Source organism: Heliangelus exortis, chromosome Z (assembly GCF_036169615.1).
Source record: "Heliangelus exortis chromosome Z, bHelExo1.hap1, whole genome shotgun sequence".
In the NCBI taxonomy this organism is placed as follows: Eukaryota; Metazoa; Chordata; class Aves; order Apodiformes; family Trochilidae; genus Heliangelus; species Heliangelus exortis.
The window spans coordinates 18,730,989-18,743,702 of record NC_092454.1 but is presented as its reverse complement, the minus strand read 5'-3'; the positions used below and the strand labels follow the sequence as shown (position 1 = coordinate 18,743,702).

Here is a 12,714-nt window from a genome sequence, read left to right as displayed (position 1 = left end):
TAATCCCATTAATACTCTTAGCTATTGTGTCCTGTTAAGTACGTAAGAATAAAGGACCTACCTTCATTTCTTGCAAAAATGTAGCAACCAGCTTCAGAGTTGTAGTCAGTTCAAATAGGTTTTGCTCATATGCCAGGAAAAAAGGCATGGATTTATTGTTGACCTAATTTCTGCTCTTCATAGCCCGAAACTTGGTTTGATCTGTACTTGCGTGGGTTGTGGTTTAGAGGTGGTTCTTTTTCATGAGTTATTTAAAGATCAGCCTGGAAGAAGAAGGTCAGAAAACTGTTGAGATTTATTTAGGACTTAAAAGCACTAGTGAAAGGGAAAAAAGAAGCTAAAACCTCTTTTAAGGTTTACAGGTCACCAGTATTCCCTCTCTTGTTTTATCTGCCTTCTCCTGTAATATCTGTGACTGTGCCATCAGTATGACTCAGCTGAGAAAGAGGGGAGACCACTTGTATTCTGTACATGTCTGTAAGAGAGGTGTAGGACTGAGTTTGAGGACAGTCCCATTCTCCATCCTCCACCTTAATTAAATCAGAAGGGAGATTGTGAAGCTGTTCAGAACTGCAAATGGGCATCTGTTGTTCCGTGTTCTGTGGCAAATTCCATTCCTGGTTGTAGACTTACCTGGCTTTGGTTCTTTTCTCATTAAACAGTTTCATAAGGTGGGGTTTTGGGTATATAAGTAGCTCCTAGCCTTTTCATAGGTGGTCCTCATTACCACTGCATTTCTCTCTTTTTCTGTCTTCTTTCTGCTCGCACATTCTCATGCTTTGTGTTTCTACCTGTGTTCCTCATCACTAGTTATAGCAACACCTATTATAAGCATTATTAACATCTAGTTGTGGTGTGACTCATTGTTGAGAACTAAAAGTCTGAATGTTAGTCTGAATTTTGGTTTTAGGTTGCCCCACAGACTATGGGCAAGAGGCCATTTTAATATGAATGATCTAAACACATGATTCTTTCATAAATGGCAGCTTCCTTCATAGCAGTGACATTTTTGCATTGCTTTGTGTCAGAGAATGACAGGCTTGTCCAGAGTGATGCTAAGCAGTTATCTGAGTTGTATCTTAGTTCTTGAGTTCCAGGATTCTAAGGGTTTTGTTTTTCTTTCTTTTTTTTTTTTCCCTCCTTTAGACCGTTTCATGTGGAGCCTACAAACATAGTCAGTGTGAACGATGAGAGAGTCACTGATAAAGCTTCAGCAATGAATAAGCGGATTCATTACTACAGCAGGCTCACTTCTCCTGCAGACAGAGCATTGGTGAGGCAAAAACAGGGACAGATTAAGTGAGTGGTCTCTGCCATGTTGGGTCTTCCATAGCCTAGGTTTGTAAAAGAAGCACAAATAAAGGTAGGGGTACAACTGCTCTGCAGCTTGCTTTGAAGTAAGTATCTAGTAGCTGAGTGCTTTATCAAGGTCTTGTGTTATCATGAGTTGTGATTCACTTCTTGTGCAATACCTTCACCACCTAAAGAAAACACAAACAGATTGATTTTTTACAACAGTGGTCCAGGGTACCCGGATGTGTGCACTCATTTCTCCAATCTAGAAGAGGGTTTAAACCATGGTCATCTGCAATGTCTGAGTGAGCATGACCTGTGCCTTATATGCTTCAGACGTTTTGCTGAAAAACAATCTGTTCCTCTGCTATCTAGCTAAAAATCACAAATTTTTTTTTCACTGGGAGAACATTCATGGGGTTAAACTTTTTATTGAAGTTTTCATGTAAAGATTTTGTGATTGACAACAACTGGCTCACAGTATCTGGGACAGTGTGTACTTCAGTATTACTAATAAATTGCATTTTTTATCCATTTTTGTAGATTGCTCCTGATCATGTACTTCCAGCTCCTGATGAAATCTATGTATACAGTCCATTAGGAACTGCTTTTAAAGTTGGCGGTTGCACAGATGGCTATGGTAAAAACTCCAGTATAGTGACAATGTATGTTAAGCACCTTGCCATATATTAGGCAGAAAATACATTATTATTGAATGTTCTATATTGTATGCACAACTACTGTAGCTAAGAGGATAGTGTGAAGTAAGAGTGCTTCTTAACGTATTCACTGGCTTTTAAAATTTCTCCCTAGATTTATGATATGGAATACAATGATGGGTACCTCTATATTAAGTATCCCATGGGGAATAAAACAGGTAAAGCTCTGAAAAATGTACATGTATGAAAACATGTTTGGCAGCATGCCTTGCTCTTTATTTTTCTATAGTGTTGCTGATAAAGAAAGTAAACTGGATTTCTCCCTCTCAACAGGCAGGCTTTACTTCTGGAATCATTCTCATCTTGCTGATGGGCATTTTGACTCTTTATTGCTGCTACAGAGTTGTGACATCACGGAAAATGATACGTAAGAAATACAAAGCTTCATAACACAAATATTTCCATTAAGTGTGAACAGATCTATTAGATTCTTGGTTTGTCACTCTCTTTATTATAGACCTGATCTGCAAATAAACGCTGTTCCATTGAGTGTCTCTCTACTTTTGTATTTGGGATCTACACTCTGTAAGCTAAATGTGGGTATTCCTGTATTAGACTTTTCCTTCAGTTCTTTGAGACCTGTGTTTTATAGCCAAACCCAAACTCCTAGCAAACAAGGTTTCAGATGTTCACTTACTAAGCATTTGGCTTACTGATTTAGAGGCTTCCCTTTCTCCCCATAAGCACTGTACAATTCTCTACCTGTATTTCTGATCATGTTCCCTGTGAAACTGTGGGCTGCAGCTGCATCTGCTTGTGCTATATGCATGTATTATCCTAATACTTATATATATCCTATATTGAATCAATTTTTGGGCAGTTGCCTCACCAGCAGTGGTTGTACTTAAAATGTGTTTCTCTTGTTCAAAACTCATATTGCAGCTCTTGTAGTTTGTGCTTTTATGCATAAACTAACTAACTTGCTCAAATAAAGGCACCTAACACCTCCAGTTTGTAAAACTCATTTCAGGGTGTTGTTGAGGACTAGTTCATGGTCTGGACCACTGTGCCATAAGTCCTGCAAAAAAGCTTTAGCTGCAAGTGCACAGCTGCATTCCTGCCACCATGTCTTTTTCCAGTGCTTCTGGAAGTACTGGAAAGTATATGTCCACAATAAAAGCCTCTGCTTTTCCAGGCTTCTTCAGTTACTCTTTAAAATTAACAGCACTCTTCTTAGCTTTGGAAGCACTGTGAATTTGTGTCTGAATATTCTGAAAGAAGAACTCCTCCTGCTGTAGAGTTCAACTGAGTCCTATATAATGTTTTGTTTAGATATGTTTCTGTTTTTTGTATCTTTTTCAGCTTTAATAGATACCTCAAACTGGGAATTCCCAGATGTTTGCAAGTATTACTTTGGATCCTTTGGTGAATGGTCAAGCCTCTTATTTTCTATGGTATCACTTGTTGGAGCTATGGTTGTTTATTGGGTGCTTATGTCCAACTTTCTGTTCAACACAGGAAAGTTTATATACAGTAAGTTCTAATTTTTTGTTAACTTTCACTGATAATCTTATTAAAAGATCAAGACTTTATACTTCACTTTCAAAGGTTTGTCCATTTTACTTAAGCTTGATTTTTCTGTTACTTTGCACAAATAGTCAAGTGAGAATAACTCTGTGTGGAATTATGGGCACAGTCATGTATGTTTTCAAAGCCAGTTTCTCAGTCTCAGTAAAGTGTGGTTTTAATGAAAGACAAGGCACCCTTTATGTGATCTTTATGTCAGTAATGAGGCTTCTTGGTGTAGTTTAAGTCAACCAAACCTAGTTACATGTTTCCACTTTTTATTTTCACTCTCCCCTTGGTTTGCATGGGTGTAAATATTTGAACAGCGAAATAACAGGATAGTCTGTTGAAATGAACCTGGTTAGTGAAAAAAAATCTAGTTTTATTCTAGATTTCTGCAAACATACTGCAGAGTGCTGCCATATAGAAACTTTCTGCAAGCATCCCTGGAGGAATCATGAACTATAGTACAGTGAAAGAATGATTCTTATACTGGCTTTGCTACAAAAGAAAACATATTATTAACACCCTTGTACATGCACAGACACAAGCTTTTGTGGATACAATCAATTAGGAATGCAGAGTTGTGGGAATAAATTAAAGCTCTGAAAATCTGACTCATAACATTGAAGAGCACTACTAAGATTTAAGATTTATGTTTGAAAGTAATTAAAAAATCTCTGAGGCAAATAGAAGCACACTTATACCTTTTAAACAATGTTTAATTAGAGTTTCCATCATCCTGGAAGGACATACCCTATTGGTTAATGACTGGTATTTTTTACAGCTGACCTAATTCTTATGTTGTTGTGGCCATTTCATTTTAGACTTTGAGTTTTTCTTCTAATAAGTTTAGCACTTTAATGCTAAGTTATTCTGAACTAAGTAACTCCAATTCTATTAGGCAAACTTCTGAACTGCCGAAACAGTTAATTTTCTAGAAAAAAAGGTACCCTATTCCCTGCAGTTGACATATGTATTCTATCATGTACAGATACTTGCAAGGGGTTCTTACTTTAAATTGTTTGCTCATGATAACTTTAATTATTGGATTCTTGTCCTAATTTTCATTATGTCTACTTCATCACTGAGTTATAAAATGGCTAATAGGATTCAGCTTTGCCACAATGGCATCTTCCAGCCATATGTTTTTAAATTATTCTAAGCAGGCTACTGTGTTTAATTCTTGTACTTAAGATGAATTTTTAAAAAATCTTCACAGACAATCTAGTTGAGTACAAACTGATTTCCCGAGGGAGAATTCTTTAGAAATTAGCAATAAACAAAGAATGCAAGATTGTTAGGCAATTAGGATTCCCCCCTTTTTTTTAACATGGTGTCCCATGCTTTTCTTCTGGTTTTATGAAACAGAAATAAATCTGCAAGCCCAATTGCTTGTTTTCAAGCTCTTTTTTAAAACTGACAAAATGTAAGTTGGTAATCTATCTCAAACTAATTTTAAAGTGCTCTAATTCTGTAATTAGATTTTGCAATTCTTTTGATGACTTACCCCTGTTTTTTTTTAAAGCAGCATTGCAAAACGGTTAGAAAGGGAGGAGATGGCAACTTACTTTAATTAAATTTTCTGAGATATACACTTAACTGATACCAGTACGAAAAACTCAGCTGTGATTCCGGGTGTCATAAATCAAAATGAAGAAACAAAAAATCGTTTTCTTCCACAAGGCCTTTTGCTTTCTTTCTGAGAAACAAGCTGCTGTTAATTGTAGCTGTAAAATCTGAGGCCTGTTTCTGTGTACATAATAATCCCACAAGAAGCAGAAGCCAATTTTAACCAGAGGCAGACTAATTAAATTTCCAAGCTGATGGGCATTTTGTGTGTGTACATATGCTTAAATATAAGGAAACTGCTATCTAGTACTTTCACACTGATGAAGCTGCAGAAGCTTGAAAACACCTGGTGTGGCAGAGCAGTAAAGTAGCACAAGAGGCTACTGCAAACCAAATACTACTAGGGATGACTGTGGACAGTGAGACTTAAACCTTTTTGCAAATATTCTCTTCTTTAAAATACAACATGAAAAATGCATCCCAGAGTGTCTTCTGAAAACTAGATTAGAAAAATGAAGCTTTTTCAGTGTGATGCCATATAAATAAAGGGTATGGTTCCATGCACTTTTTTCCTGTCCCAAAAGAGGCTGGTTTAAAGATGCATCTCCTCACTAATCTGCTGTGCAACACTGCAGACAGAGGGCCTGGGACAAGTGGATATGTGCTGGAGGAACAGGAATAAGCAGGTGGGAGGGGGGAATTTGGTACTTAATAAATGGACAGGGTTGCTGAGAAGAAAGTAGTGTAGTGGAGAGCTAATTTAAACATCTGTAAGAAAGTTTTAAAATATCCACTTGGGGTTAAGGGGAATGCAGGCTGCTGTATCACGCCTCTGAAGTAATTTTCAAAAATACTTCCTTTCCATATTTTTATCCCGTCAACTGATAAAAGCCTATTAGCAGTTTTGGGACATTGATACTAAGACTTTTTTTCTTCTCTTCAGACTTTGTTCATGACATTAATGTAACAGATATTGTTCCTGGCACAAATGGAAGTAATAAAGGTATGAAACATTTATTAGTACTGTGTTTCCTGGTCTGGGTTTAAAGACAGGTTTCCATGTCTAGCCCTAGTTACAAAGTGTGTATCATAAGTTCTAACTACCTGTTTTTTTTAAAAATTGAAATTTTTATGTGAGATTTGTGCTTTCACAAATAACCACACACTTGTAAATCTTAACAAGTTAAAAAAAAAAAAAAAAAAAAAAGTGGAGGTGAGAATAAGTATTAAAAAGCAAATTACAGGTTTGTATATACCCATTTAGATCCTCCTTAATACCATGAGTGTTAGACCTCTTAATAGTAGTTGCACCATGGAGAATTGTCCTAAGGAGTTTTATTTTTGCATCCTAAAATGGAGATCAGATCTGTTTACTGTCTAAAGTCTTGTGTGCAGTATCTTTGCTTCTCACTACCTCTATAGCAGTGTTCTTATTTTAAAAATGCTGTAAGAACAGCTTTAATTGTGTTGAGTGCAAAACAAAACAGATGTAAGGCTACATGAGCATCCACAAGTAAGGGAAGAAACTTTAGTTGAGTGTGTACCTCTCATTGGTCTGTTGGGAGTTCTTGAGTAGGCAGAATAATGTAGCACAAAGGTAGGAGCTGGCCATGGTCAGGCTCTGATCCTCTTGCCTCTATGTAGTAACTGAACATGAAGCTCTGTTGTGAAGCAGAAAAGTTTCTCTGTCCTGGGTGCTTATGGGACTAGGGAAACATTTCTATACGATCTAGACAGCTGTGTTTCACACTAACTGCAGGGATGTTTCTGGAGAGCATCTGTGTGGACCTGCTCCTCAGGTGCAAGGAGTTGAGAAATAATTCTGGAAAACATTGATTTGCCTTTGAGACAGTGGGGAACTCTGGTTTTCCTGCAGTCCTAGCCAGCAAGGTACCAATGGCTGCTGTGGTGCTCTTTCTGTTGTGCTGTCTTCTGCCTCTGCTGTTCGTAACGTTCTTATACAGTGGGGGTATAACTTGGCGACAAAGTAGACAACAATATTCCACAGCAACTGGGAGATTTAAAGCAGCTGCTTCACAAAACCAAGGGCTGCCAGATGCTGAAATGACAAGGACATCCCGGGCTACTGAGGAGATCAGTTAGAACAAAAAGCGTTTTTCAAGTTCTGTGAAAGAGTCCCTTTATAAGTAATGCAGAGAAAGCAAGTGAGAAAGCTGGAAGTAGAGAAATTTCATAGAACACTTTTTACATCTTTTCTGTTGTAACAGAACATGCATGCAGCCAATGTAGGAAGAAGGTGATCAAGTATAGTGGGATGCAAAGGTTTAAAAAAGACATTATGAGAACTATAAGACAGGTTCATATTTCAACATACAACTTCATAGGCATTTATTAAAAATAAAAGCTGATTTTAACAAACATCAAATAAACATATTTTTATCAAGGGATCTTTTTGTTTGGTTGGTTTTGCTCTAGTGACTGGTTCAGGTGCTACCATCAATCAGCTACCACATAACAATGTGTGACATTCCCTTTTGGCAGTGTTGTGGATACATATCTTATGGTTTTTCTGTTGTGTTGTGTAGCACCTAGCACAGCACCAAGATGGTACATGTGCTCATGATTGGTGTGGCTCATTACACAAATGTTAGACCTGCCAATTGTAGGATCTTTCTTGTCATTCTTAGTTTGTGGGTTCCCAGAGCAACACACAGGCTCTTCTGTACACAGATGCACTTGCATTTTGGTTCAAGTCATCTTGCGGAAGTATACAGGGACAGATTACACTAATGAATGCACAGCCAGATGCCGAGATCTATTGCTATGACTCCATTGCAGCAAGTGTATTTAGGAACTGAACACACCTAGTTACAGGTATGTGTTTTTGAAGGATGATCCTATGCCACAGTTCAGGCTGCAGACAAATTAGTGTCTTTGTTATGCTTAGCTGAAAGTACCATAGCAGTTGTCAGCTTAGCATTCAAGTTGCCTAGCAGTTAAATCTTAGTGCTGAACTCCAGAAAAAAAACAAAGTAGAAATTAGGAACTGAGTTTTCAAACATGTCTTTTGGGTCATGGTGTTCCCCACAGGTAGAATACACTCCAGAAATTACGGAATCTTGGCTGTGAAGATTATATATCAGAAATAATCAGGTGATTTTTTTTTTTTTTTCCTTTCTTCCAGTCATTTGTCCAAGTGCTGCTAGTGGTCACCCACTGCAGAACATGGTTGTGATGTTCTCTTCTGGCAACAATACAGGTTTTGAACTCTTCGAGGAGTGGTGGAATAAATCACAAACAGTACCATTTTACTTGATAGCTGTTCTTCTGCCCCTGCTAAATCTGAAATCTCCATCGTTCTTTGCAAAGTTTAATGTCCTAGGTAGGTAACAAATACTATTGAAGCATTGGTTTGTTGTGGCTAAAATGTATACAAAGCAATGAAAGCTGCTCCAGTGAGTAGAATCATGTTATCCTAGAGTAAAATCAGAGAATCGTTTAGGTTGGAAAAGATTTCAGATGACAAAAGTCCAACTGTTAGCCTAGCATTGCCAAGTCAACAGCTAAACCATGTCCCTGCATGCAATGTCTACATGTCTTTTAAATATCTCCAGGGGTGGTAACTTTACCACTTCCCTGGGAGCCTGTCCAGTGCCTGACAATCCTCTCAGCAAAGAATGGTTTCCGAATATCCAACCTGAATCTCCGCCAATGCAACTTGAGGCCATTTCTTCTTATCCCGTCACTTATTACCAGGGACCAGAGACCAACACCAACCTCAGTACAGCCTCCTACGACCTAGAGAGCAGACTGAACAATGCCAGTTCCCTCAGCCACTTCTAGGATTTGTTCTCCAGACCCTTCACCAGCTTTGTTGCTCTTTTGACTCATCCCAGCATTTCAAAGTCCTTGTAGAGAAGGACCCAAAACTGGAAAGAGTACCCAAGGTGCCACATCTGCTGGCTGTGCTGTATGAGCAGGGATGCTGTTGATTTTCTTAGCCACCTGGGCACACTGCTGGCTCATATTCAGCTGGGCACCAGTGAACAACCTAGGCCTTTTTCCACCAGACAGCTTTCCAGCCACTCTTCCAGTAGTTTGCTGGCAGCTGTGCCTCAGAGTGGTTCATTTGTCAGATTTTTTAATCACCTATGGGCTTTTCATCCTGTTTTGCTTGAGTCTTACAGCTAATAGGCAGTTTTTGTTTTTTTGTTTACTCCCTTGAATATCCTGTAAAACAAGTTCCAACATACTTACAACAGATCTTCTGAAATGGTGATACACATGCTACTGTGCAGCATTTGATGCATATTACCTTCGCATGTAGTCAGGCATACCCTTCCTCCTGTGGTAGGCATTTCAACACAGGCAGTTATTTCCAAAGATTAATTACTTCTACCTAAAGACATTTGATACCATTCAGTTGATTAATTAATCACAATATCAACCAGGGTAACCTGCTAATGTGCTTTGCCCTAGCTCTCAATAACCTGTCTTGTTCTGTGATACAAGGATGAAAATTATGAATTCTCTTTGCTTCTGTGTCTTGAGATTAAAGGCCATTGTAGGAGGGATTGGTGAAGTGAAAAAAATGCATGGATGAGTGGGGTTGATCACAGTTTACAGAGTAGGAGACAGCTGAGGTCATAGAAGATAGATGGAGAAAAGGAGATAAAAAGCACAGAATGGGTTGGAAAAGATGGAGATTGTATAGGAAGTAGAAGACAGGGGATTGAGGGTCTAGTCTGTCCTCTCTTCTAGAGTGATGCTTAGTTAGAGCTTAGACATTCTGTTCCTGGATCCTCTAAATGAAAATACAGTGCAGGAGCTTGGGTAAATTATAGTGTTTCTATGCAAAAAGATTTTTATGTAGAGTACGTGTAACATTTAGGCATAAGAAAATACTGTTATCAGGTGAGATCTAGACATAATTTTATCTGCTTTTAAAATAAGCATGTTATCATGGGCACACTTTTTTAATTTAAGACTCTGAATATTACAATATGAAATTTCTGAGTACTTCAATTGATTATTATGTAATTCAGAAGCTGTTTGAAGTTGTCTTAATTTTCATGAACCTTTAAGTATATAGGACAAGAAGAAATGGAAGGTAATTTTTGAAATGCTAAAATGTAATTCCTTTTAGAGACCTTTTATTTATCTTTATACCTACAGAAACCTAAATCATTAGGAAGTTACAGAATATTTTAGCTGTTAAGATGATCCTCAAGTATAGAACCCTCTATCTTCCAAATTCCTCCACTATGCTCTATGTAATCCAGTGATAATTTCTTCAAATTATTTTTTATATGTGGAGATACTTCTAGAATGAATGTCTTACCTGAATCTGTATTATAAACTGTAAAAATGGTGTTTCTTTGTCTTTACTTCTTTATAGCCTGTTCTCTGGTGACTAGCAGTGTTGTTGGCTGGGAGGTTGCATTGCAGTAGCCTTCATTACTGTTTCAGAATTTCCTTCAATTTTTAGGTAGTTACTATTCTACCCTTACTTGTTTCAAGTGGCAGAAGCCAAGATCATGTGCATTCTGTCCTACGTGCAGACAGAGAAAGGCATTTATACCCATCTGTGATCTTAGCTATTGCCCTGTAGTTGCACAGAGTATTGCTGGATGCTTCTGAACCAATGAGGTGGGATGCAAATCCACTCATTGTGACCAAGGTAAGGTTTCAATTAGTAGTGATCAAATGCCGTCACCAGCTTCTAGCTCCCAGTGTAAACTTCACAATTGCAGTAAAAATAGCATCATAGATTAATTTCAGTTGGAAGAGACCATTAAAGGTCATCTAGTCCTACTCCCCTTAAATGAGCAGGGTCATCTTTCACCAGATCAGCTTCTTCAAAGCCCCATCCAATCTGACCTTTTTCAGGGATGGGGTATCTACCACCTTTCTGAGTTCGAGTGTTTTCACCACCCTTGTTGTAAAAAGTTTCTTTTAGTTTAAAATCATTACCTCTTGTCCTGTCACTTCAACACTTCAAGTGTTGTTATAGTTTGCCCCATTGTTCTTATAGGTCCCCTTTATGTATTGAAAGGCCACAATAAGGTCTCTCCAGAGCCTTCCTTTTTCCAGGCTGAATAACCCCAAATCTCTCAGTCTTTGATCATATTTCTGATCCTCCTCTGGAGTCGTTGCAACTGGTCCATGTCTTTCCTGTGCTGAGGGTACTTGTATCTCTTTGGGCTATTTGGTTAAAAAAGTCTGACTGAATGGACACAATAGCTGCAGTACACTGGCTGACTTTGTCTCATGCATTAAGCCAAAATACTGACAGCTGAAGGTGGAACCAATCTGCTACTGCCTAGACCTCCCTGCGGGCCCAGCACAGGGATTGCAGGGTATTTCTTCCTTTGTCGCTAGAGTGCAGCATCTCTAGAACATTAAACATGCTGAAAGCTTGCATTGAGTACAAGTATATTATTTTTTCTTTCTCATGTAAGAAAAAAATAAAAAACTTACAACTACCCTGTGTTTTTAGGAATTAATACCAATCCTAATTGTTTATGCTACTGGTAACTAGTTGGAGCAAGAATAAAACACAGCACAATACTATGTGAAGCTTCATGTGTTTGGATCTTGTCTTTTCTAGGTACAGTTTCAGTTGTCTACTTAGTTTTTCTGGTTACTGTAAAGGCTGCTCATCTGGGAATCCACTTAGAATACAACTTGTTTACAGAGAATGATTTTTTCGTACCAGGTAAGATTGCTAAAATGCAGTAATGAAGCATATATGTGATGGGTTTAATATTTTTAAAGCAATTAATTAATGACTTTCTCATTCACCTTTTAACACCTTTGTGACGTAAGTAAGGAAATGCTGTTTGATGTTGCATTAAGGGGCTCAGGAGTGATTCTTATTAATTAGGATACTCCTTACCAGTGATACTCCTCTATTAGGAGGCAGTATGAACACTGGAGAAGAGTGCCCATCAGAGGTATCTCCAACATATACTGTGACAGGGAGCATCCTGTAGATGTGTTTTGCCTATATTACAGTAAGTTCTATCTGCGCCATGTTCAGACCATGCCTATTTCAGTAGTGATTACAAATGACAAACTGTACACAGACTGTCTGGTAAAGGTGCTTTAAGTTCTTCACACAGTCTTGCTAAATGGAACAGCTTAATCACCATAATTTACAGGTAGTTTTCCTGTGCTTGCCAATTCTTCTCAGATTTTAGTCCATAGTCTTAGCTCCTCCCTTTTAAGCACCTGTTGGCTCTCCAATATGTTTCTTTTCTTTCTTGAATGTTGTTTTGGTAGCTATCTTTTTTTCCAAATTACTGTCACAAATTTACTGTGCAAGTCATGAACAGTGGTACTTGTGTGTGAACATTCTAAAAAAGATCAGTTTCTTGGTTTAGGAGACCTGGAGTGAGAGATCTGGAGTTAGGGTCTTTGCTGTTTATTCCCTGTTCTTTACAAAAGGCGAAATTTTATGTTCAGTTAGCTCCAAGGAGCTGTGTCCCGTACTATTGAATTGTATCACCCTTTCTGTTCTTCGAAACAAGATAATTTTGTCCTTCTTTAAAACTGATGTATTTACTTTAGGCAAAAATTAGAGATATATACCTTCTTAGGGCTTCTTTGTACATTTGTGCATTTTTCGTTTCTCAGCCACTACAAGCACTGTACTAACAGT

The 12,714-nt window shown here is 38.0% G+C and overlaps 2 protein-coding genes across 4 annotated transcripts in view; one reads left to right on the top strand and one right to left on the bottom strand.

Moving 5' to 3' along the window:
* DDX4 (DEAD-box helicase 4) overlaps nucleotides 1–12,714 on the bottom strand; it is a 96,061-nt gene that overhangs the window by 42,214 nt on the left and 41,133 nt on the right. The gene's annotated exons all lie outside the window — the stretch shown is intronic.
* SLC38A9 (solute carrier family 38 member 9) overlaps nucleotides 1–12,714 on the top strand; it is a 46,015-nt gene that overhangs the window by 10,132 nt on the left and 23,169 nt on the right. For 2 of the 3 annotated variants that reach the window (XM_071731594.1, XM_071731595.1), the window contains exons 3-10: nucleotides 1,147–1,273; nucleotides 1,837–1,958; nucleotides 2,107–2,170; nucleotides 2,286–2,379; nucleotides 3,315–3,485; nucleotides 6,034–6,093; nucleotides 8,236–8,433; nucleotides 11,662–11,769. In XM_071731594.1, coding sequence (XP_071587695.1) covers nucleotides 1,147–1,273; nucleotides 1,837–1,958; nucleotides 2,107–2,170; nucleotides 2,286–2,379; nucleotides 3,315–3,485; nucleotides 6,034–6,093; nucleotides 8,236–8,433; nucleotides 11,662–11,769 — 944 coding nt within the window. Of the gene's footprint in view, nucleotides 1–1,146; nucleotides 1,274–1,836; nucleotides 1,959–2,106; nucleotides 2,171–2,285; nucleotides 2,380–3,314; nucleotides 3,486–6,033; nucleotides 6,094–8,235; nucleotides 8,434–11,661; nucleotides 11,770–12,714 lie in introns of those variants that run through there. The other variant, XM_071731596.1, reaches the window with a different exon arrangement.